Source organism: Oncorhynchus mykiss, chromosome 2 (genome assembly GCF_013265735.2).
Source record: "Oncorhynchus mykiss isolate Arlee chromosome 2, USDA_OmykA_1.1, whole genome shotgun sequence".
Taxonomy (NCBI): Eukaryota; Metazoa; Chordata; class Actinopteri; order Salmoniformes; family Salmonidae; genus Oncorhynchus; species Oncorhynchus mykiss.
This window is the reverse complement of record NC_048566.1, coordinates 97,016,758-97,042,794: the sequence shown is the minus strand read 5'-3', so window position 1 is coordinate 97,042,794 and position 26,037 is coordinate 97,016,758. Positions and strand designations below refer to the sequence as shown.

Genomic DNA, 26,037 nt, shown 5'->3' with positions numbered 1-26,037 from the left:
GAATGGATCCAGATTATCCTAACCCTAATCATAACCCTAATCTTAATCCTAATCTTAATCCTAGGCCTGTAAATTCTATAACTCCCACGCTGCTCCTCTGGGAATCTCCTTCATCAACACAGATCCTCTGGGCAGGAAAATCTCTGTCATCTGCAAGGTAACTCTCTCTCTCTCAGGCTATTTCAAAATAAAAGTTTGGGATTTTAGACCTTAAAGATATATGGTTCCTTACCCTGACAGTAGTCTATGAGCCAGGAGAAACTGTAAACCAATTTTGCACTGTTGTCCCGATCTCTCCCATAGATTTTTGTTTAGCGGTGTCTGAAATGAGTAGAAGTTAGCAGTGGCTAACTGCTAAGTGTGTATGTGTCCAGACAGGGGGTAACCTGCGGCAGGACATGTTGGTGCTGCAGATCGTGCGTGTGATGGACAAGGTTTGGCTGCAGGAGGGACTGGACATGAGGATGGTTACCTATAGGTGTATCTCTACTGGGCGAGACCAGGGTCAGTAGTTTTAGACACATAGTTATACCAGACTACAGTCCGTGGTAACATATACATACTTGATATATCACCATCTACAGGGCATTCGGAAAGTTTTCAGACCCCTTGTGACTTTTTCCACATTTTGGTACGTTACAGTCTTATTCTAAAATGGATTAAATCTGGGGGGTTTTATTAAATCTACACACAATACCACATAATGACAAAGCGAAAAAAAGGTTTTAAGAAATGTTTGCAAATGTATTTATTTTTTAACCTGAAATATCACATTTGCATACTGTAAGTGTTCAGACCCTTTACTCAGTGCTTTGTTGAAGCCCCTTTGTCAGCGGTTACAGCCTTGGGTCTTCTTCGGTATGACGCTACAAGCTTGGCAGATTTTCTCCCGTTCTTCTCTGCAGATCCTCTCAAGCTCTGTCAGGTTGGACGGGGAGCGTCGCTGCACAGCTATTTTCAGGTCTCTCCAGAGATGTTTGATCAGGTTCAAGTTCGGGCTCTGGCTGGGCCACTCAAGGACATTCAGAGACTTGTCCTGAAGCCACTCCTGCGTTGTCTTGGCTGTGTACTTAGGGTCGTTGTCCTGTTGGAAGGTGAACCTTCACCCCAGTCTGAGATCCTGAGAACCCTGGAGCAGGGTTATCATCAAGGATCTCTCTGTACTTTGCTCCGTTCATCTTTCCCTCGATCCTGACTAGTCTCCCCGTCCCTGCCGCTGAAAAACATCCCCACAGCATGATGCTGCCACCACCATGCTTCACTGTCGGGATGGTGCCAGGTTTCCTACAAATGTGACACTTGGCATTCAAGCCAAAGAGTTCAATCTTGGTTTTATCAGACCAGATAACCTTGTGCCTTTTGGCAAACTCCAAGCGGGCTCTCATGTGCCTTTTACTGAGGAGTGGCTTCCATGTGGCCACTCTTTCATAAAGCCTCATTGGTGGGGTGCTGCAGAGATGGTTGTCCTTCTGAAAGTTTCTCCCATCTCCACAGAGGAACTCTTTGTCAGAGGGACCATCGGGTTGTTGGTCACCTCCCTGACCAAGGCCCTTCTCCCCCGATTGCTCAGTTTAGCCGGATGGCCAGATCTAGGAAGAGCCTTGGTGGTTCCAAACTTCTACCATTTTAAAACTTCTTAGGGATCGGCGTCCCGTCAACGGGACAGTTGTCGATCATGCAGCGCCTTGTGTCACAATCGCAGATTTTAGAGAAACAACAAATGTAGGTACATATAAGTGTATTATATCGGCTGAAAGCTTAAATTCTTGTTAATATACCTGTACTGTCCAATTTACAGTAGCTATTACTGCGAAAAAAATGCCATGCTATTGTTTGAGGAGAGCTCCTAAAAACAAAACACTTTTTTTCACCGCGATATGTTTGATAAATTCACCTCTGAAGGTGAAATGTTTTTCTTACATTCTGAAATCTTGCTCTGATTTATCATTCAAAGGGTCCCAGAGATAACATGAAGTGTCATTTTGTTAGATAAAATTATTTTTCATATCCTAAAAAGGTCCATATAGCACAATAGATTTTTGTATGTTCACTCGTTCAATTTGCAAAGAAAGGAATCTGTGAAAATGTAACCCTAAACGTTGTTTCAACCAATCATATCACGTTCGTATGTATTCCTCAGAGATCCTAGAATCTAACCAGACTTCCCTATATCATTAGGGGTGTAGTATATCCACTGTCTTCTTGGGGACCTTCAAATGCTGCAGAAATGTTTTGGAACCCTTCCTCAGATCTGTACCTCAACACAATCCTGTATCGGACCTCATGGCTTGGTTTTTGCTCTGACATGCACTGTCAACTGTGGGACCATATATAGACAGGTGTGTGCCTTTCCAAATCATGTCCAATCAATTGATTTTACCACAGACGGACTCCAATCAAATTGTAGAAACATCTTGAGGATGATCAATGGAAACAGGATGCACCTGAGCTCAATTTCGAATCTCATAGCAAAGTGTCTGAATACTTATTTAAATAATATATTTATGGTATTTACTTTAATACGTTTGCAAAAATTGATAAACTGTTTTTGCTTTGTCATTATTTTACCTTTATTTAACTAGGCAAGTCAGTTAAGAACAAATTCTTATTTTCAATAACGGACTAGGAACAGTGGGTTAACTGCCTTGTTCAGGGGCAGAACAACAGATTTTTACTTGGTCAGCTCGTGGTTTCGATCTAGCAACCTTTCGGATACTGGCCCAACACTCTAACCAGTAGGCTACCTGCCGCATCAATGGGGTATTGTGTGTAGATTGATGAGGAAAACATGTACTTTCATCCATTTTAGAATAAGTGAAGGGGTCTGAATACTTTCCAAATGCACTGTCTGTGTGCCTCTGTATTCAAATGTGTGTTTGTGTGTGTGTGCATGCTTGCCCTTCCCTGTGTATGTGTCTCCTTGTGTGTGTGTGTGTGTGTGTGCGTGCGTGCGTGCGTGCGTGTGTGTGTGTGTGTGTGTGTGTGCGTGCGTGCGTGTGTGTGTGTAGGTCTGGTGGAGGTGGTGCCAGAGGCAGTGACCCTGGGTAAGATCCAGCAGGAGTGGGGTCTGGGTGGGGCGCTGAGAGAGGACACCCTGGAGAAGTGGTTCCACATGTGGAACAAGACTGAGGAGGATTATGAGGAGGTGAACATACATGTATAAACATGCATGAACTAGTGTCGTGTTAAGGAAGTGTATCTTGGGTAGCAGCTTGTGCCAAGCCTTTGACCTTGGGTTCTTGGTCACCTCCCTGACCAATACCCTTCTCCCCGATTGCTCACTTCTCCCCCGATTTCTCAGTTGTACTAGTCTAGTGTTAAGGAAGTGTATCTTGGGTAGCAGCTTGTTGTTGTTGTTGTCGTGATACAGACAGTTCTGCTACAGTAAGGGAAATAACCCTGCAGCAACAGGAAATGTGAATTATTATGTGGATTCATGGAATTTGTTTTTGTAGGGTTGATCTTTTTTTGTTCTTTTTTTTTTGTTACGACAAATAAAGTCTGACATTTGAACCTCCTACGGGAGTCGGTGTCCCTACATCGGGACGGTTGAGCTAACGTGCGCTAATGTGATTAGCATGACGTTGTAAGTAACAGCAAACTTTCCAGGACATAGACATGTCTTATATGGTCAAGAAAGTCTAACTGCACTGTCCAATTTACAGTAGCTATTACAGTGAAAAAAATACCATGCTATTGTTTGAGGAGACAACAACAAAACACTTATATCACGGCAACTGGATTAATACATTCACCTCTGAAGGTAAATAATGTACTTACAATCAGTCATCTTGCTCTGATTTGTCAGAGATAAAAATGTAGCATCGTTTTGTTTGATCAAATTAATTTTTAGAAGCCTTTTTAAATCTTGAATACACTACAAGGTTGCATTTTCTGCTGTGCAGGAAAGTTTTCATTAACAAAAGAGTGATCAAATTAAGATCCTACATCTGTAGACTATTCTCCTGTATCTCCCCATCCAGGCTGTGATGAATTTCCTCCACTCCTGTGCTGGCTGGTGTGTAGCGACCTTCATCCTGGGTATCTGTGACCGCCACAACGACAACATCATGTTGAAACACAGCGGTCACATGTTCCACATCGACTTCGGCAAGATTATGGGCAATGCACAGAAGTTCGCCAGCATCAAAAGGCAAGTCCCAGAAGACACTATAACCATGACTGAAGTCCCCACCGCTGAATGCCAAATCAACCCCTGTAGATCTGAAAGGAGTGGATATGTGTCAGCAGTGCGTAATGTCCTACCGGCTTCACCTTGCCTTCTGATAGGCTGGCTGGAATTTCCCCATATTTCTTAAACCTATCCAATCCCTTCAGATCTACTGGTGTGCATATGGAGGAGGGACTTTAGATCTTTACAGGAGTACTTAAATAGAGGAGGTGCGTTCTATCTACTCCCCTGTGTGAGGAGGTGCATTATATTTACTCCCCTGTGTGAGGAGGTGCATTATATTTACTCCCCTGTGTGAGGAGGTGCATTATATTTACTCCCCTGTGTGAGGTGCATTATATTTACTCCCCTGTGTGAGGAGGTGCATTCTATTTACTCCCCTGTGTGAGGAGGTGCATTATATTTACTCCCCTTTGTGAGGAGGCCCAATCTATTTAATCCCCTGTGTGAGGAGGTGCATTATATTTACTCCCCTGTGTGAGGAGGTGCATTATATTTACTCCCCTGTGTGAGGAGGTGCATTATATTTACTCCCCTGTGTGAGGTGCATTATATTTACTCCCCTGTGTGAGGAGGTGCATTCTATTTACTCCCCTGTGTGAGGAGGTGCATTATATTTACTCCCCTTTGTGAGAAGGCCCAATCTATTTAATCCCCTGTGTGAGGAGGTGCATTATATTTACTCCCCTGTGTGAGGAGGTGCATTATATTTACTCCCCTGTGTGAGGAGGCCCAATCTATTTACTCCCCTGTGTGAGGAGGTGCATTATATTTACTCCCCTGTGTGAGGAGGTGCATTATATTTACTCCCCTGTGTGAGGAGGTGCATTATATTTACTCCCCTGTGTGAGGAGGTGCATTATATTTACTCCCCTGTGTGAGGAGGTGCATTATATTTACTCCCCTGTGTGTGGAGGTCCATTATATTTACTCCCCTTTGTGAGGAGGCCCAATCTATTTAATCCCCTGTGTGAGGAGGTGCATTATATTTACTCCCCTGTGTGAGGAGGTGCATTTTATTTACTCCCCTGTGTGAGGAGGCCCAATCTATTTAATCCCCTGTGTGAGGAGGTGCATTATATTTACTCCCCTGTGTGAGGAGGTGCATTATATTTACTCGCCTGTGTGAGGAGGTGCATTATATTTACTCGCCTGTGTGAGGAGGTGCATTATATTTACTCCCCTGTGTGAGGAGGTGCATTATATTTACTCCCCTGTGTGAGGAGGCCCAATCTATTTACTCCCCTGTGTGAGGAGGCCCAATCTATTTAATCCCCTGTGTGAGGAGGTGCATTATATTTACTCCCCTGTGTGAGGAGGTCCAATCTATTTAATCCCCTGTGTAAGGAGGTGATTTATATTTACTCCCCTGTGTGAGGAGGGGAGTATATTATATTTTTTTTTTAATATATTTTTTTAACATTAAATGCATTATGAAATAATGTCATTAAAATGATTGTAGAGCTTTTTAATGGAAATTCCAAAGACAAAAAAATTGTGAACTTTCAATTTCCAAAACATTAAAAATATTCCATTGTCTCCGTCAGGTCCACATTGGGTAGAAAAATAGGAAATGACTCTGAAATAATCAAATATTTCAGTTGTGTATATTACTTAGTTTTTATTATTTTTCTTTCTGTAAAAGTCATCTCTGATCAGACAGTAGCAGTCAGCCAGACCATCTAACGTTATGTCTTTCTGTACTGTCTGTCGTCATCACCTCATCTCTGATCAGACAGTAGCAGTCAGCCAGACCATCTAACGTTATGTCTTTCTGTACTGTCTGTCGTCATCACCTCATCTCTGATCAGACAGTAGCAGCCAGCCAGACCATCTAACGTTATGTCTTTCTGTACTGTCTGTCGTCATCACCTCATCTCTGATCAGACAGTAGCAGTCAGCCAGACCATCTAACGTTATGTCTTTCTGTACTGTCTGTCGTCATCACCTCATCTCTGATCAGACAGTAGCAGTCAGCCAGACCATCTAACGTTATGTCTTTCTGTACTGTCTGTCGTCATCACCTCATCTCTGATCAGACAGTAGCAGCCAGCCAGACCATCTAACGTTATGTCTTTCTGTACTGTCTGTCGTCATCACCTCATCTCTGATCAGACAGTAGCAGTCAGCCAGACCATCTAACGTTATGTCTTTCTGTACTGTCTGTCGTCATCACCTCATCTCTGATCAGACAGTAGCAGTTAGCCAGACCATCTAACGTTATGTCTTTCTGTACTGTCTGTCGTCATCACCTCATCTCTGATCAGACAGTAGCAGTCAGCCAGACCATCTAACGTTATGTCTTTCTGTACTGTCTGTCGTCATCACCTCATCTCTGATCAGACAGTAGCAGTCAGCCAGACCATCTAACGTTATGTCTTTCTGTACTGTCTGTCGTCATCACCTCATCTCTGATCAGACAGTAGCAGTCAGCCAGACAATCTAACGTTATGTCTTTCTGTACTGTCTGTCGTCATCACCTCATCTCTGATCAGACAGTAGCAGCCAGCCAGACCATCTAACGTTATGTCTTTCTGTACTGTCTGTCGTCATCACCTCATCTCTGATCAGACAGTAGCAGTCAGCCAGACCATCTAACGTTATGTCTTTCTGTACTGTCTGTCGTCATCACCTCATCTCTGATCAGACAGTAGCAGCCAGCCAGACCATCTAACGTTATGTCTTTCTGTACTGTCTGTCGTCATCACCTCATCTCTGATCAGACAGTAGCAGTCAGCCAGACCATCTAACGTTATGTCTTTCTGTACTGTCTGTCGTCATCACCTCATCTCTGATCAGACAGTAGCAGCCAGCAAGACCATCTAACGTTATGTCTTTCTGTACTGTCTGTCGTCATCACCTCATCTCTGATCAGACAGTAGCAGTCAGCCAGACCATCTAACGTTATGTCTTTCTGTACTGTCTGTCGTCATCACCTCATCTCTGATCAGACAGTAGCAGCCAGCCAGACCATCTAACGTTATGTCTTTCTGTACTGTCTGTCGTCATCACCTCATCTCTGATCAGACAGTAGCAGTCAGCCAGACCATCTAACGTTATGTCTTTCTGTACTGTCTGTCGTCATCACCTCATCTCTGATCAGACAGTAGCAGCCAGCCAGACCATCTAACGTTATGTCTTTCTGTACTGTCTGTCGTCATCACCTCATCTCTGATCAGACAGTAGCAGTCAGCCAGACCATCTAACGTTATGTCTTTCTGTACTGTCTGTCGTCATCACCTCATCTCTGATCAGACAGTAGCAGCCAGCCAGACCATCTAACGTTATGTCTTTCTGTACCGTCTGTCGTCATCACCTCATCTCTGATCAGACAGTAGCAGTCAGCCAGACCATCTAACGTTATGTCTTTCTGTACTGTCTGTCGTCATCACCTCATCTCTGATCAGACAGTAGCAGCCAGCCAGACCATCTAACATTATGTCTCTCCGTATTGTACTGTCTGTCGTCATCACCTCATCTCTGATCAGACAGCAGGAGCCAGCCAGACCATCTAATGTTATGTCTCTCCGTACTGTACTGTCTGTCGTCATCACCTCATCTCTGATCAGACAGTAGCAGTCAGCCAGACCATCTAACGTTATGTCTCTCCGTACTGTGCTGTCTGTCGTCATCCTATTTAGCCAGCCTGCCTAAATATGCTGCAGAGCTGTCTGACAACACAATTGTACATTTCACGTGAACCATCTCTGTCTCTCTCGTCATCGTGTTGTGTACATTCCTCTCTCATGCGGTCTCTGTGTATCTAACCTAACGTAGTGGGAGTAAAAGTGTACCTGTCCAGAGATGTGTATATAATGAGGAGATGCTCACGTCTCCACCCTAACAATGGGAGTCGTTGTCCCAAAGCCGGGAAGGCAGGCAACAAGTTTAGGTCCAATAAGACAATAGAAATGCATTGGGATTATTTTGAACAAGATTCTGTCGAGAGTGAAACTTCTCGATTAGCCTCTTTATCTCTGACGTGTCCGAGACGGGGGGGGGAACGGTGCAATGGATTATGGTCATCGTAGTGAATTAATGTTTCTGCTCTATGAACTATGTTGAATATTTGTTTAATGGAAACTACACCTACCTTCAGCCCAGCGTCCCACATAGATCTAGAGTTGATTCCTCTCGTGGATAATTTGATTTCTCTCTAGAGAAACGGCACGTTGGGCTCACAAAGAAATATGTAAATAAATGTAATTCAAGTAATTTAACCGATGTCTGTCAATTCGTTTTTTTATAATCCCCCAAAATGTAACTAAGAGTTGGTCAATCGCTCAGCACTGCCAACTAAGGTATCTACTGACACCCCTCTTCTCTGTGATGGTAGGGACCGGACTCCATTCATCTTCACCTCAGAGATGCAACACTTCATCACCGGCGGGGGTCAGAAACCCCAGAGGTTTCATCGCTTCGTAGAGCTCTGCTGTGAAGCCTACAACAGCATCCGACGACGCACCGCCCTGGTGCTCAGCCTACTGCAGCTGGTCAGTATACCTCTTAATAACACCTTGGTAACACCTTACGAAGCATTATGACAGGCTAATGACCACCCTGGGGCTCAGCCTACTGCAGCTGGTCAGTATACCTCTTAATAACACCTTGGTAACACCTTACGAAGCATTATGACAGGCTAATGACCACCCTGGGGCTCAGCCTACTGCAGCTGGTCAGTATACCTCTTAATAACACCTTGGTAACACCTGACGAAGCATTATGACAGGCTTATGACCACCCTGGTGCTCAGCCTACTGCAGCTGGTCAGTATACCTCTTAATAACACCTTGGTAACACCTTACGAAGCATTATGACAGGCTAATGACCACCCTGGGGCTCAGCCTACTGCAGCTGGTCAGTATACCTCTTAATAACACCTTGGTAACACCTTACGAAGCATTATGACAGGCTAATGACCACCCTGGGGCTCAGCCTACTGCAGCTGGTCAGTATACCTCTCAATAACACCTTGGTAACACCTTACGAAGCATTATGACAGGCTTATGACCACCCTGGTGCTCAGCCTACTGCAGCTGGTCAGTATACCTCTTAATAACACCTTGGTAACACCTTACGAAGCATTATGACAGGCTAATGACCACCCTGGGGCTCAGCCTACTGCAGCTGGTCAGTATACCTCTTAATAACACCTTGGTAACACCTGACGAAGCATTATGACAGGCTAATGACCACCCTGGTGCTCAGCCTACTGCAGCTGGTCAGTATACCTCTTAAGAATACCTTGGTAACACCTTACGAAGCATTATGACAGGCTAATGACCACCCTGGGGCTCAGCCTACTGCAGCTGGTCAGTATACCTCTCAATAACACCTTGGTAACACCTTACGAAAAATTATGACAGGCTTATGACCACCCTGGGGCTCAGCCTACTGCAGCTGGTCAGTATACCTCTTAATAACACCTTGGTAACACCTTACGAAGCATTATGACAGGCTTATGACCATCCTGGTGCTCAGCCTACTGCAACTGGTCAGTATACCTCTTAATAACACCTTAGTAACACCTTACGAAGCATTATGACATGCTTATGACATCGTGGTGAAGGTGTGTTACATTGTAGATTGATTAAATGCGTGCCTGTGGGTGTAGATGCTGGGTGCAGGTATGCCGGAGCTGAATGACATACAGGACCTGCAGTATGTTCAGAACAACCTGAAACCTCAGGACTCTAGGATGGAGGCCACGTCCTACTTCACCAAGTAATATGACTCTGACACTGCCTCTCCTCTTTTCGTCTGGAAAACACACTCGTACTGTTACTAATATTACAACGGACTCCTCTCTCCGTCTCGCTCTCTCTCTGGCTTCTTTCCTTTTAATGTCTGTATATAAACCTAAAACTACAGGGTTTTTTTTGCCAGTCCATCCATCCAGCTACTGCTCCTCCCTGTTCATCGTATATGCATAGTCACTTTAACCATATCTACATGTACATACTACCTCAACCAGCCTGACTAACCGGTGTCTGTTTATAGCCTCTCTACTGTATATAACCTCTCTACTGTATATAGCCTCTCTACTGTATATAGCCTCTCTACTGTATGTAGCCTCTCTACTGTATATAGCCTCTCTACTGTATATAGCCTCTCTACTGTATTTAGCCTCTCTACTGTATATAGCCTCTCTACTGTATGTAGCCTCTCTACTGTATATAGCCTCTCTACTGTATATAGCCCCTCTACTGTATATAGCCTCTCTACTGTATATAGCCTCTCTACTGTATATAGCCTCTCTATTGTTATTTTTCACTGTCTTTTTACTGTTGTTTTATTTCTTTACTTATCTATTGTTCACCTAATACCTTTTTTGCACTATTGGTTAGAGCCTGTAAGTAAGCATTTCACTGTTGTGTTCGGCGCACGTGACAAATAAACTTTGATTTGATTTGTACTTCCGTCTTGCAGGAAGATCAAGGAGAGCATGGGCAGTTTCCCGGTCAAGCTCAACTTTCTGATCCACACCATGGTCCAGTCCTCTGGGAAGAAGCTGGCGCCACCCAGCCCTTCTCAGAACACCTCCCCCAACACCAACATCCAGGAAGCTGTCATACAGAAGTACACCGTGAAGGGCAAGGATGTGGTGAGTGTCTCTGCCCCCCGTGAAGGACAAGGATGTGGTGAGTGTCTCTGCCCCCCGTGAAGGCCAAGGATGTGGTGAGTGTCTCTGCCCCCCGTGAAGGACAAGGATGTGGTGAGTGTCTCTGCCCCCCGTGAAGGACAAGGATGTGGTGAGTGTCTCTGCCCCCCCTGAAGGCCAAGGATCTGGTGAGTGCCTCTGCCTCCCGTGAAGGACAAGGATGTGGTGAGTGTCTCTGCCCCCCGTGAAGGCCAAGGATCTGGTGAGTGTCTCTGCCCCCCCGTGAAGGACAAGGATCTGGTGAGTGCCTCTGCCCCCCCGTGAAGGCCAAGGATGTGGTGAGTGTCTCTGCCCCCCGTGAAGGACAAGGATCTGGTGAGTGCCTCTGCCCCCCCGTGAAGGCCAAGGATGTGGTGAGTGTCTCTGCCCCCCGTGAAGGACAAGGATGTGGTGAGTGTCTCTGCCCCCCCGTGAAGGACAAGGATGTGGTGAGTGCCTCTGCCCCCCGTGAAGGACAAGGATGTGGTGAGTGTCTCTGCCCCCGTGAAGGACAAGGATGTGGTGAGTGTCTCTGCCCCCCCCCCCCCCCCCCCCCCCCCCCTGAGCAATGTGGTGGAATTGATAGCTCCATCTTGTCCTCTGATAGGCCAGGTAAAAATTGTTGCCGTATCGTTTAAGGCGTCTGCGTTCTTCCCAGCCGAAACCGTTTCAGAACAGCTGGTGTATTTTATATGATGGTGACGTTTTAGTTTGTTTTGGACTTTTTTCCCGACTGTTCGGGCAAACCACATATTTAGTCAAGGTAAACCACATATTTAGTCAAGGCAAACCACATATTTAGTCAAGGTAAACCACATATTTAGTCAAGGTAAACCACATATTTAGTCAAGGTAAACCACATATTTAGTCAAGGTAAACCACATATTTAGTCAAGGTAAACCACATATTTAGTCAAGTCAAACCACATATTTAGTCAAGGTAAACCACATATTTAGTCAAGGTAAACCACATATTTAGTCAAGGTAAACCACATATTTAGTCAAGGTAAACCACATATTTAGTCAAGGCAAACCACATATTTAGTCAAGGTAAACCACATATTTAGTCAAGGCAAACCACATATTTAGTCAAGGTAAACCACATATTTAGTCAAGGCAAACCACATATTTAGTCAAGGCAAACCACATATTTAGTCAAGGTAAACCACATATTTAGTCAAGGTAAACCACATATTTAGTCAAGGCAAACCACATATTTAGTCAAGGTAAACCACATATTTAGTCAAGGTAAACCACATATTTAGTCAAGGCAAACCACATATTTAGTCAAGGCAAACCACATATTTAGTCAAGGTAAACCACATATTTAGTCAAGGTAAACCACATATTTAGTCAAGGTAAACCACATATTTAGTCAAGGCAAACCACATATTTAGTCAAGGCAAACCACATATTTAGTCAAGGTAAACCACATATTTAGTCAAGGTAAACCACATATTTAGTCAAGGCAAACCACATATTTAGTCAAGGCAAACCACATATTTAGTCAAGGTAAACCACATATTTAGTCAAGGTAAACCACATATTTAGTCAAGGTAAACCACATATTTAGTCAAGGTAAACCACATATTTAGTCAAGTCAAACCACATATTTAGTCAAGGTAAACCACATATTTAGTCAAGGTAAACCACATATTTAGTCAAGTCAAACCACATATTTAGTCAAGTCAAACCACATATTTAGTCAAGGTAAACCACATATTTAGTCAAGGTAAACCACATATTTAGTCAAGGTAAACCACATATTTAGTCAAGGTAAACCACATATTTAGTCAAGGCAAACCACATATTTAGTCAAGTCAAACCACATATTTAGTCAAGGCAAACCACATATTTAGTCAAGGCAAACCACATATTTAGTCAAGGCAAACCACATATTTAGTCAAGGCAAACCACATATTTAGTCAAGGCAAACCACATATTTAGTCAAGGTAAACCACATATTTAGTCAATGCAAACCCGAAGTCTACGCCCCTTCGTCAGTGATTGGTCAACATTAGGGATTCTTCAATAAAGTCTTTGTTGTCATTCGACGAGAGACAACAACTCGTTGTCATGCACATGATTTCATTGAGAAATACTGCGCAAAAAATTTCGTGAGTTGAGTTATCTTAGATTGATTCTGACTATTTTATGGAACTGAACACTGGCTACGGTGTCTCAAAATGGACAAACAAGACGATTGCTGACTCCTTTACACCTATCAGATACACAGCATTTCCCTCATTGGGCCTAACTGCTATGGCCATTTTAAGCTGTCAATTTAAAACGTGACTTTATAAACTCTTAGGCCTATGCCATGTGCTAAACTCTCAACTAGATGATGAAATGCCATAGAAACAGCAAGTTTACACATATTAGTATTGAGAGAAATGGCAGACTGCTGACTGTGAGTGTGACTACATCTAGCTATCTGTTATAAAGACAGACGGGATATACTAGCCAGTCTCTTTCCAGAGACACCTTCTCCCACTCTCCACCCTCTCCCACTCTCTCACACTCTCTACCCTCTCCCACTCTCTACCTCTCCACCCTCTCCCACTCTCTACCTCTCCCACTCTCTACCTCTCTACCCTTTCCCCCTCTCCCACTCTCCACCCTCTCCCACTCTCCTCCTCTCCCACTCTCCACCCTTTCCCACTCGCCACCCTCTCCCACTCTCCTCCTCTCCCACTCTCCACCCTCTCCCACTCTCACCCTCTCAACCCTCTCCACCTCTCGCCCTCTTCCCCTCTTCACCTCCATCCTCTCCTTCTCTACCCTCTCCACTCTCTCTACCTCTCCCCTTCTCCACCTCTCCCACTCTCCACATCTCCCTCTCCCCCTCTCTACCTCTCCCCTTCTCCACCCTCTTGCATTCTCCACCTCTACCTCTCCCTTTCTCCACTCTCTCCCTCTCTACCTCTCCACCCTCTCCCCCTCTCTGTCTGGTGGGTAGGCAATGGGTTGTCTGTCTGGTGGGTAGGCAATGGGTTGTCTGTCTGGTGGGTAGGAGATGGGTTGTCTGTCTGGTGGGTAGGAGATGTGTTGTCTGTCCGGTGGGTAGGAGATGGGTTGTCTGTCTTGTGGGTAGGCAATGGGTTGTCTGTCCAGTGGGTAGGCGATGGGTTGTCTGTCTGGTGGGTAGGAAATGTGTTGTCTGTCTGGTGGGTAGGAGATGGGTTGTCTGTCTGGTGGGTAGGAGATGGGTTGTCTGTCTGGTGGGTAGGAGATGGGTTGTCTGTCTGGTGGGTAGGAGATGGGTTGTCTGTCCGGTGGGTAGGCAATGGGTTGTCTGTCCAGTGGGTAGGAGATGGGTTTTTGGTCTGGTGGGTAGAAGATCGGTTGTCCGTCTACGTGGAACCCAAAAGGGTTCTACCTGGAACCAAAACAAATTATTCCTGGAACCATAAAGGGTGCTAATATCAGGACAGCCCAATAACCTTTTTTCTAAAAGTGTAGTATGTTCATGCAGTGACTCCTAAAATCCCTTTTACAAGTGTAATTACGAGGGAGATACTGTGATAATGATATGTGATAAATGTGCGATTTTTACTAAGATAATTACTTCTGTCAATGTCAAAGTGCTCCTGGGGCAGTTTAAAAAGTGTGTACTTCATTGTGTCTCCGGGAAGACTTTTGACGACGTGTAATTTCAGACGTACGAGTTGAGGGTGACCATTGAAGACGGCTATCTGATCAGCGAGAAGACGTTCGGTCAGTTTGAGCTGATCCACAAAGAGCTGAAGAAGCACTTCATAGAGTCTACGCTTCCACAGTGAGTCTGAGCTACTATACTGTTGAATGACACCGTCTACTCGCTCCTTGACACACATAGGTTTGTCCCATTTCATGTGAATTACATTCAATCAAATGTAATTCCTATTTTATTCATGCTCTTTTCATTATTGGGTTAGATTCCCCAAATGGTTCAAGATGTCGTTCACTCCAGGCAGGAAAATGTCCCTGCTGAATAAGTATCTGAAGGAACTGTTCGAAGGACCTTGTAAAGGCGTAAGTTCTAGTCCTCCTTCTCCTCTTCTTCCTCCTCTCCTTCTTCCTCCTCTTCTAATTCGTCTTCTTATTCTAGTCACGGAAAAGGCTGTCATGGTTTGATCTCCACAGTTTGAATCCCATGAACTGAACCCATGGTCTAAAGCATATTTAATTGTGCCGTCTACAGAATGAGTATGTGTGCTGTTTGTTTCTGGATGGACCCAAGACCAGGACTCCCAACTCTGTGAAATCAGAAAGAGGTAATGTCCTGTTTCTTTAAGCACCACTCCTTTACGAGCGGCAGCTAGTCTAGCATTGAGACAGTGACCAAAAGGTTGCTGGTTCGAATCCCCGAGCCGACTAATTGAAAGATCTGCCGATGTGCCCTTGAGCAAGGCACGCAAACCCTAATTGCTCCTATAAGTCGCTCTAGAGAAGAGCGTATGCTAAATGATTCAAATATAAAATGTTACGCTTCTTTATGTTTTAAATCTACCAATTGATGACCTAAAATGATAGGGTGACATCATTTTGCAAGGGTTTGGGGTGGGGGGGCTGTGTGTTCAATGAGGAAGTTTCTGGGCAGTATTTCTGTCCATTTAGGCAGGGGAACCTTTTTGTCTCAAGAGCACCCCCTAGAGGAAAATGTTACGCATCGTATCTTAACTGTTGTGTTGCAGACGGTGGACCCCAGATTCAACTCTACATTTCCTACAACGACCACAAGCTCTCTGTCCTGGTCAAACACCTCAAGAACATTGTGAGTCGTGTTCTTTACTTCTTCTTCCTCTTCATCTTCTTCTTTATCTTCCTCTTCATCTTCCTCTTCATCTTCCTCTTCATCTTCTTCTTTATCTTCTTCTCCTTCTTTATCTTCTTCTTTAGCTTCTTCTTTATCTTCCTCTTCATCTTCCTCTTCATCTTCTTCTTTATCTTCTTCTTCATCTTCTTCATCGTCATCTTCTTCTTCATCTTCTTCTTTATCTTCTTCTTTATCTTCTTCTTTATCTTCTTCATCTTCTTCTTTATCTTCTTCTTCATCTTCTTCATCTTCTTCTTCATCTTCTTCTCCTTCTTTATCTTCCTCTTCAACTTCTTCTCCATCTTCTTCTTTATCTTCTTCTCCTTCTTTATCTTCTCCTTCTTTATCTTCCTCTTCAACTTCTTCTCCTTCTCCTTCTTTATCTTCCTCTTCAACTTCTTCTCCTTCTCCTTCTTTATCTTCCTCTTCATCTTCTTCTTTATATTCTTCTTCATCTTCTTCTCCTTCTTTATCTTCTCCTTCTTTATCTTCCTCTTCATCTTCCTCTTCATCTTCTTCTTTATCTTCTTCTTCATCTTCTTCATCGTCATCTTCTTCTTCATCTTCTTCTTTATCTTCTTCTTTATCTTCTTCTTTATCTTCTTCATTATCTTCTTCATCTTCTTCTTTATCTTCTTCTTCATCTTCTTCATCTTCTTCTTCATCTTCTTCTCCTTCTTTATCTTCCTCTTCAACTTCTTCTCCATCTTCTTCTTTATCTTCTTCTCCTTCTTTATCTTCTCCTTCTTTATCTTCCTCTTCAACTTCTTCTCCTTCTCCTTCTTTATCTTCCTCTTCAACTTCTTCTCCTTCTCCTTCTTTATCTTCCTCTTCATCTTCTTCTTTATATTCTTCTTCATCTTCTTCTCCTTCTTTATCTTCTCCTTCTTTATCTTCCTCTTCAACTTATTCTCCTTCTCCTTCTTTATCTTCCTCTTCAACTTCTTCTCCTTCTCCTTCTTTATCTTCTTCTTCATCTTCTTCTTTATCTTCCTCTTCATCTTCTTCTTTATATTCTTCTTTATCTTCTTCTCCTTCTCCTTCTTTATCTTCTTCTCCTTCTTTATCTTCTTCTTCTCCTCCTTCTTTATCTTCTTCTTCTTCTCCTCCTTTATCTTCTTCTTCTTCTTCTCCTTCTTTATCTTCTTCTTCTTCTCCTTCGTTATCTTCTTCTTCTCCTTCGTTATCTTCTTCATCTTCTTCCTCTTCACCACTAACTGTTGTACTTGTCTCTCTGCTCCAATACATCAGAAGTTGGCCAATGGTTCGTGTCCAGATGCCTATGTGGTCACCAGGCTGAAGCCAGACCCCCTCAAAAGATCCAAGAAGAAGACCAAGGTGGTCCGTAACAACCACAACCCTACCTTCAATGAACTGGTACATTGTTATTTATTTTACCTTTCTTTAACTAGGCAAATCAGTTAAGAACAAATTCTTATTTTACAATGATGGCCTACCCCGGCCAAACCCGGACGATGCTGGACCAATTGTGCACCGCCCTATGGGACTCCCAATCACGGCCGGGGTTGTGATACAGCCCGGGATCGAACCAGGGTCTGTAGGGTCTTGGACCGCAGTGCCGCACATAAAGTTAGGTTTCCTTGTTGAGAAACTCAAAATGTATGTATGCCCGTAAGAAAAGGGAAGAAGGAATATTCAACTGTCACTTTAGCAGTGTGAGCAGCACGTTATCTAAAGTTATGCCTCAACATGGCTTCAATTATGAAACAGTCAAACATAATTAGTCTGATGTTTTCAATAGCTAGAATTGCAGCCTCTGTTTTGAGTTATTTATGACGATAGGCCTGCTGTGGACTGTTCTCATTAAGCAATACAAGGCTTGTAGACTGGAGAGCCATGGGGCAGAGTATATGGGGTTCATCACATCAATCATGTAGACACTGTGGGAGTGTAGACACTGTGGGAGTGTAGACACTGGGAGTGTAGACACTGTGGGAGTGTAGACACTGGGAGTGTAGACACTGTGGGAGTGTAGACACTGTGGGAGTGTCGACACTGTGGGAGTGTCGACACTGTGGGAGTGTCGACACTGTGGGAGTGTAGACACTGGGAGTGTAGACACTGTGGGAGTGTCGACACTGTGGGAGTGTCGACACTGTGGGAGTGTAGACACTGTGGGAGTGTAGACACTGTGGGAGTGTCGACACTGTGGGAGTGTAGACACTGTGGGAGTGTAGACACTGGGAGTGTCGACACTGTGGGAGTGTCGACACTGTGGGAGTGTAGACACTGGGAGTGTAGACACTGTGGGAGTGTAGACACTGGGAGTGTAGACACTGTGGGAGTGTCGACACTGTGGGAGTGTAGACACTGGGAGTGTAGACACTGTGGGAGTGTCGACACTGTGGGAGTGTAGACACTATGGGAGTGTCGACACTGGGAGTGTAGACACTGTGGGAGTGTCGACACTGTGGGAGTGTAGACACTGTGGGAGTGTAGACACTGGGAGTGTAGACACTGTGGGAGTGTAGACACTGTGGGAGTGTAGACACTGTGGGAGTGTCGACACTGTGAGTGTAGACACTGTGGGAGTGTAGACACTGGGAGTGTAGACACTGTGGGAGTGTAGACACTGTGGGAGTGTCGACACTGTGAGTGTAGACACTGTGGGAGTGTAGACACTGGGAGTGTAGACACTGGGAGTGTAGACACTGTGGGAGTGTAGACACTGTGGGAGTGTAGACACTGTGGTGCAGATGAAAGTAAGTAGTTTGTGGTTAGTATGGCCAGACATTCCCTGTGCTACATTTCTAAAAGCAAAAAGACACATTTAGAATATTTAAAAGTAAAAAATGAATAACAAAGTATTGTTCTTCTCCGTCTGTCTGTAGATAGAGTACCGTGACATGTCGTCTGTTCAAGACCGCGAGTTAGAGGTGACAGTGAAGAGCAGGAAGGTCTTTGTGGCCTCAGCCAACGTCAGACTGGAACAGAACAACATGGACAGAGAGGAGTGGTTCCTACTGGACAATCGGGTGCCTAGTGCCTTTTTATTAGGGCGCATCGCGGCATAACTTTTTACAACGTTGCACAGTGGTTCCTACTGGGAAATCTGATGCCTAGTGCGGAAACCCGAAGATGAGCGTTTCTTATTGGACAAAATCCAAGTAGCACTGTCCCTCCCTGTTTCACTCAGTTTGAAAAACAAAAAGAAGCGTCTTTCATTGGGCAAGAACAGGTACCTCATTCCGTTTCAAAATGTTTTCTCCCTACTGAACACCATTCTGGAGAGGTGATGTGGTGCCAGCCTACCACCACTAGATGGCAGTGTTGTACAGGAACCTCCATGGAGCGTGGAGGATTTTTTATACTTAGAACTAGTCTGTTCTATTGGCACTGATCTGGGATCTTTTTAACAATCCTCATCTAATCCAGAACTCTACCATGAGGGAAGGGAAGTAAAAACTCAACCCTAGATCAGCATCTAAGGAGATTTCTACAACGGGTCGGTCAAAACAAGCATTGTGATTGGTTGAGACGTGTACTAAGCCATACTAAGAAACCTGTTTAGCACAGGCACATCTACGATGCAAAAATGGGCGTCTTGGTTTTCTGTTTAATCTGAGAGACCTTTCAGCATCCATTTCCGTTGAGGAATGAAATAGTAGCCTACGAATACATTTATCAAAGTTATGTTTTTAATTGAATTGGTAACCCGTTGTAGAAAAGCAATTGCACACTCGAGGTTGTGCAAAACAACTTGTTTTAGCATGCCTTCTCATGTGCAACTACTTTACTGCATCCTGCTCCTTCATATAGACGAGTCACAACTCCTTCGTATAGACGAGTCAACATCCTGCTCCTTCATATAGACGAGTCACTGCTCCTTCGTATGGACGAGTCAACATCCTGCTCCTTTATATAGACGAGTCAACATCCTGCTCCTTCATATAGATGAGTGAACATCCTGCTCCTTCATATAGACGAGTCAACACCCTGCTCCTTTATATAGACGAGTCAACATCCTGCTCCTTCATATAGACGAGTCAACATCCTGCTCCTTCATATAGACGAGTGAACATCCTGCTCCTTTATATAGACGAGTCAACATCCTGCTCCTTCATATAGACGAGTCAACATCCTGCTCCTTCATATAGACGAGTCAACATCCTGCTCCTTTATATAGACGAGTCAACACCCTGCTCCTTTATATAGACGAGTCAACACCCTGCTCCTTTATATAGACGAGTCAACATCCTGCTCCTTTATATAGACGAGTCAACATCCTGCTCCTTCATATAGACGAGTCAACACCCTGCTCCTTCATATAGACGAGTCAACATCCTGCTCCTTTATATAGACGAGTCAACATCCTGCTCCTTTATATAGACGAGTCAACATCCTGCTCCTTCATATAGACGAGTCAACATCCTGCTCCTTCACATAGACGAGTCAACATCCTGCTCCTTCATATAGACGAGTCAACATCCTGCTCCTTCACATAGACGAGTCAACATCCTGCTCCTTCATATAGACGAGTCAACATCCTGCTCCTTCACATAGACGAGTCAACACCCTGCTCCTTCATATAGATGAGTCAACATCCTGCTCCTTTATATAGACGAGTCAACATCCTGCTCCTTCATATAGACGAGTCAACACCCTAAACACGCTACTAGTGGTTCTGGGAGGGTGTTTGGATTCGAAGAATGAAATGTTACAAGGGACTAAGGCTAGCAGGGAGACTCTAGTCTGATTCTGGACACTAGATTTAGAATCTATTCTCTACACTGCATCTTCCTTGTATTTTTCTATCTCAATGTGAACAAAATGAAGGAAATGTATGTTTTGAAAATGTGTAATTAATTGTATCCATTATTTAACTCATAATTGACTATTTGTTATGTGTGTAGATCATTTGTTGTAAAATGTCATATTGTTTATACTGTGACTCCTATCTCATGTCTTAATGGCCTGATTGTGTTAGTACAGTGATAGATGAGAGCGTGTGGCTGGCTCCCTCCCTCCCAGCTCAGTCCTAGTCCCATCCCCAGCCCTAGTCTTAGTCCCATCCCCAGCTCAGCCCTAGTCCCATCCCCAGCTCAGCCCTAGTCCCATCCCCAGCTCAGTCCTAGTCCCATCCCCAGCCCTAGTCCCAGCCCTAGTCCCATCCCCAGCTCAGTCCTAGTCCCATCCCCAGCTCAGCCCTAGTCCCATCCCCAGCTCAGCCCTAGTCCCATCCCCAGCTCAGTCCTAGTCCCATCCCCAGCCCTAGTCCCATCCCCAGCTCAGTTCTAGTCCCATCCCCAGCTCAGTCCTAGTCCCATCCCCAACCCTAGTCCCATCCCCAGCTCAGTCCTAGTCCCATCCCCAGCTCAGCCCTAGTCCCAGCCCCAACCCTAGTCCCATCCCCAGCCCTAGTCCCATCCCCAGCTCAGTCCTAGTCCCATCCCTAGCTCAGTCCTAGTCCCATCCCCAGCTCAGCCCTAGTCCCATCCCCAACCCTAGTCCCATCCCCAGCTCAGACCTAGTCCCATCCCCAACCCTAGTCCCATCCCCAGCCCTAGTCCCATCCCCAGCTCAGACCTAGACCCATCCCCAGCTCAGCCCCTATTAATGTCATTAGTCTGAGTCATACGTAGGAATGTATTGATTAGATGCAGAGATGGGATGCAGGAATCCATTGAAGAGATTTACCAGGTGGAACAAAGTCATGTAATCAATCACCATTCTCCCAGGAGGCTACGGCCCTGGGCAACCTGCTCTGCACGACATTCATAAGGGCTGAGCCCCAAATGGGACCATATTCCCTATATAATGCACTACGTTTGACCAGGGCCACATGGGCCATTAGGGACACATAGAGGGAGTTATTGAGGGTAGGGATGAGAATAGACTACATTGTATACTGTTTTGGTTTCAATAATATAAACCTCTTTATGAAATGTTTTTTATATCACCCAGTGCACAGGGCCTTTCTCAAGGGTTTGGTCTTTTTCACTTTTAAACCGTGGCAGCTGCTGCTAGCCCTTTCGAATGCCTTGTTTTATGTGTTATTCTTATCTTAACTCTGAGACAGTCACATTGGTCTTAAGACAATCCCTTCAGTCCCGGGGTGATTCTATTGTTAGAACTGTAGCACATTGGTTCCTTGTAAAGTATTGTAAGTCATGAAAGTTTTGAATGTTTTTGTTACATGGTTTTCCATCATTGTAAGCGGTTGATTGTCATGTCTGTAATAGAGTATTCTACTTTATTCTCCATCCAGCCTTCCTTCCCTCCCATCCAGCCTTCCCTCCCTCCCTGCCTTAGTCAGTCCCATCCCCAGCCTTAGTCAGTCCCAGTCCCATCCCCAGCCTTAGTCAGTCCCTGTCCCATCCCCAGCCTTAGTCAGTCCCAGTCCCATCCCCAGCCTTAGTCAGTCCCTGTCCCATCCCCAGCCTTAGTCAGTCCCTGTCCCATCCCCAGCCTTAGTCAGTCCCATCCCCAGCCTTAGTCAGTCCCAGTCCCATCCCCAGCCTTAGTCAGTCCCTGTCCCATCCCCAGCCTTAGTCAGTCCCATCCCCAGCCTTAGTCAGTCCCAGTCACACCCCCAGCCTTAGTCAGTCCCATCCCCAGCCTTAGTCAGTCCCATCCCCAGCCTTAGTCAGCCCCTGTCCCATCCCTTGCCTTAGTCAGTCCCATCCCAGCCTTAGTCCGTCCCTGTCCCATCCCCAGCCTTAGTCAGTCCCAGTCCCATCCCCAGCCTTAGTCAGTCCCTGTCCCATCCCTTGCCTTAGTCAGTCCCATCCCCAGCCTTAGTCAGTCCCTGTCCCATCCCCAGCCTTAGTCCGTCCCTGTCCCATCCCCAACCTTAGTCAGTCCCAGTCCCATCCCCAGCCTTAGTCAGTCCCTGTCCCATCCCTTGCCTTAGTCAGTCCCTGTCCCATCCCCAGCCTTAGTCCGTCCCTGTCCCATCCCCAGCCTTAGTCAGTCCCATCCCCAGCCTTAGTCAGTCCCTGTCCCATCCCCAGCCTTAGTCAGTCCCTGTCCCATCCCCAGCCTTAGTCAGTCCCTGTCCCATCCCCAGCCTTAGTCAGTCCCTGTCCCATCCCCAGCCTTAGTCAGTCCCTGTCCCATCCCCAGCCTTAGTCAGTCCCTGTCCCATCCCTTGCCTTAGTCAGTCCCATCCCCAGCCTTAGTCAGTCCCTGTCCCATCCCCAGCCTTAGTCAGTCCCTGTCCCATCCCCAGCCTTAGTCAGTCCCTGTCCCATCCCTTGCCTTAGTCAGTCCCTGTCCCATCCCTTGCCAAGTACCTCAACTCCACCATGACTTCATCCACAGAGTTGAATGCAGAAACGGAACTCCTTCGAGTCACTATGCGTCAATACTTCAACAATTGAAATACCCTTACTTTGTACAGTGCCTTCAGAAAGTCCCAGTCCCATTGTCCTGCTGATCTATATCACTAGATCTATTCCACTAGTTTCCGTACAATACTGTATATCAGACTTGTTCTATGCCAATAAATCAGATATCTATATCATACAGTACCTACATCCGCTTTTAATTACTTGCTGCTGCCTGGAACTAGCAAAGGGCCTTTATCAATGCTGAGCCTGGGTAATGGAGAAATGAAGTGGTTCTAGGTATGCCACACATGGAGACGTCCTAGGAAGATTTCTAGGGGGTTTATAGAAGTACCAGACGAAGACAAAGAGATGCTGAATCCAGGCTGAGATGCAATGGTTAGGTCCTGGAGAAGGAGAAGTTATCAGATGGAGAGGTGCTAGGAGTACCAGATGAAAATGAAGAGAGAAGCTGGATCCAGGCTATAGCCCTCTCTAGACAGGAGAGGAACCCAGCGGTACCCTGGAGAGATGGGAATACAAGCACATGCAACTAATGGATACGATGTCTCAATACAAAGGATGTTGCCTACCTGCCTCGAAAGGAAGCATCCTTGTGGATTGGAACACAGTCCATGTCACTGTTCAGGCCTGATTATGTCAATCACTCATGACTGTGTGTTCTCTCTCTTTACCCCTCTCCCTCGCTAACCCTCTTCCTCCCCATCCATCTCTTCCTTTCCCTCCCTCGCTAACCCTCTTCCTCCCCATCCATCTCTTCCTTCCCCTCCCTCGCTAACCCTCTTCCTCCCTCTAACCCTCTTCCTCCCTCTAACCCTCCCCTCCCCCTCCCTCGCTAACCCTCTTCCTCCCCATCCATCTCTTCTTCCCCTTCCCTCTCTAACCCTCCCCCTCCCTCGCTAACCCCCCCCCTCCCTCGCTAACCCTCTTCCTCCCAATCCATCGCTAACCCTCTTCCTCCCTCTCTCTCCTTATCCTCCCCCTCCCTCTCTTCCTCTCTTCCTCTCTTCCTCCCTCACTAACAATCATCCTCCCCCTCCCTCTCTCCTCATCCTCCCCGCTTCCTCCCTCTCTTCCCGTATTCCTCCCCCTCCCTCTCTCTCCTCATCTTCCCCCTCTTTCTCTTCCTCTCCCTCCCTCTCTCTCCTCTTCCTCCACCTCTCACCTTTCTTCATGCTGATGAAGGGGATGGTGTACTGTCCTATAAACTCAGAGGTGAGTCCTGTCTGGTCTCTTACAGTGAAGCGGATGAGGCTGAGGTCAGGGACAGAGATGGTGAAGTTCATGGCCGAGTCCCAACGAGGGCTCAGAGCTGTGGGAGGGAGCCAGAACAGTTACTATTTCCACCCTCAAACCCCCCCATCCACTCAAAGCCCCTATGAATAGGTGAACTCTCTATCTCTCCCTCTCTCTCCCTCTTGTCTCCACCTAGCAGTCCATGTCTGGGTGATGTGTTCTAGATAAGCTGAATCACTATTTGTTTACATCTAGGAAGTGCTCAGGCTTTAGAACAGGCTAGGTCCAAATGGAGGGTGATACGTGGCCAGGGGATGTAAACGCCTCCATAGAATAACGACTATCAAAACAACCTAGGGTACGATATGGCACCCTATTCCCTATATATGGTGAACTACTTTAGACCAGAGCCCTATAGAACCATATTCCCTATATAGTGCACTACTTTAGACCAGGGCCTTGTAGAACCCTATTCCCTATATATAGTGAACTACTTTAGACCAGGGCCCTATATAACCCTATTCCCTATATAGTGAACTACTTTAGACCAGAGACCAGAGCCCTATAAAACCCTATTCCCTATATAGTGCACTACTTTAGACCAGAGGCCTATAGAACCCTATTCCCTATATATAGTGCACTACTTTAGACCAGAGCCCTAAAGAACCCTATTCTCTATATAGTGCACTACTTTAGACCAGAGCTCTATTTGGGCCCAAAGCAGGGCCCTGGGAACCGAGTAAGGTGCTACTATATCTGATGCTATCACGAAACAATTAGACTCTTGAGTTGCGTCTTTAATACTTCGTTCATGAGTTCATTATCGCTGAGGGCAGATGAAAGCAGACAGAGGAGATTGAATGAGACATGTCCTGTTTTAAAACAGACAGAAACACATGTTATTGTACACCCAGACTTCAAGTTATGGAAATGCTTCACAAGCTGTTAATGAAATGGTCCACATTGACCTGTGTATAAGTGATATTCTTGAATATGCAAATACAACTTTTTATATAGTCTCCAGTAGCAAAAATCTAAGTCACAAATGACATTACTGCACTGTATTTATAGTGTATATGTCTAGTGTCCTCGCTTGGCTCTCTTTTCTTTCCCCTCTCTAGTGAGAGCAGCCTGTCCTCTCTCCTCTCTAGTGAGTGCAGCCTGTCCTCTCTCCTCTCTAGTGAGTACAGCCTGTCCTCTCCTCTCTAGTGAGTGCAGCCTGTCGTCTCCTCTCTAGTGAGTGCAGCCTGTCCTCTCTCCTCTCTAGTGAGTATAGCCTGTCCTCTCTCCTCTCTAGTGAGTGCAGCCTGTCCTCTCTCCTCTCTAGTGAGTGCAGCCTGTCCTCTCTCCTCTCTAGTGAGTGAAGCCTGTCCTCTCCTGTCTAGTGGACCCTGTCCTCTCCTCTAGTGAGTGCAGCCTGTCCTCTCTCCTCTCTAGTGAGTGCAGCCTGTCCTCTCCTCTCTAGTGAGTGCAGCCTGTCCTCTCTCCTCTCTAGTGAGTGCAGCCTGTCCTCTCTCCTCTCTAGTGAGTGCAGCCTGTCCTCTCCTCTCTAGTGGACCCTGTCCTCTCCTCTCTAGTGGACCCTGTCCTCTGTCTGATATACAGTATCGTGTCTCTCTGTCCTCTGTGTTCTTTCTGAGCGCTCATGTCTCTCTGTCCTCTTGTGTTCTTTCTGAGGGCTCGTGTCTCTCTGTCCTCTTGTGTTCTTTCTGAGGTCTAGTGTAGCCTACTGTAGTTAAAGGATGAGCCCTCTACTTCTCTAAAGGCAAACCAGACAGTGTGCATCCCAAATCACACCCTATAGCCTAAAGTGCACTACCTGGATCCTGGTCAAAAGCAGTGGACTACATAGGGGAAAGAGT

The 26,037-nt window shown here is 45.6% G+C and overlaps 2 protein-coding genes across 3 annotated transcripts in view; one reads left to right on the top strand and one right to left on the bottom strand.

The window, feature by feature from the left end:
• Positions 1–23,204, top strand: part of pik3c2g (phosphatidylinositol-4-phosphate 3-kinase catalytic subunit type 2 gamma) — a 58,310-nt gene extending 35,106 nt beyond the window's left edge. The window contains exons 22-34 of one of the 2 annotated variants that reach the window (XM_036960120.1): positions 65–157; positions 375–504; positions 3,009–3,145; positions 3,984–4,153; positions 8,529–8,685; positions 9,807–9,916; positions 10,622–10,796; positions 14,491–14,609; positions 14,749–14,845; positions 15,015–15,087; positions 15,508–15,587; positions 16,881–17,006; positions 18,482–23,204. In XM_036960120.1, the coding sequence (XP_036816015.1) occupies positions 65–157; positions 375–504; positions 3,009–3,145; positions 3,984–4,153; positions 8,529–8,685; positions 9,807–9,916; positions 10,622–10,796; positions 14,491–14,609; positions 14,749–14,845; positions 15,015–15,087; positions 15,508–15,587; positions 16,881–17,006; positions 18,482–18,664 (1,650 nt within the window). In that variant the 3' untranslated portion in view covers positions 18,665–23,204. Of the gene's footprint in view, positions 1–64; positions 158–374; positions 505–3,008; positions 3,146–3,983; positions 4,154–8,528; positions 8,686–9,806; positions 9,917–10,621; positions 10,797–14,490; positions 14,610–14,748; positions 14,846–15,014; positions 15,088–15,507; positions 15,588–16,880; positions 17,007–18,481 lie in introns of those variants that run through there. The other variant, XM_036960127.1, reaches the window with a different exon arrangement.
• Positions 14,607–26,037, bottom strand: part of LOC110500557 (1-phosphatidylinositol 4,5-bisphosphate phosphodiesterase zeta-1) — a 56,798-nt gene continuing 45,367 nt past the window's right edge. The window contains exons 9-10 of the mRNA XM_036960132.1: positions 24,105–24,251; positions 14,607–15,538 (exon numbers count right to left, since the gene is read on the bottom strand). Of these exons, the coding sequence (XP_036816027.1) occupies positions 15,450–15,538; positions 24,105–24,251 (236 nt within the window). The 3' untranslated portion in view covers positions 14,607–15,449. The remainder of the gene's footprint in view (positions 15,539–24,104; positions 24,252–26,037) is intronic.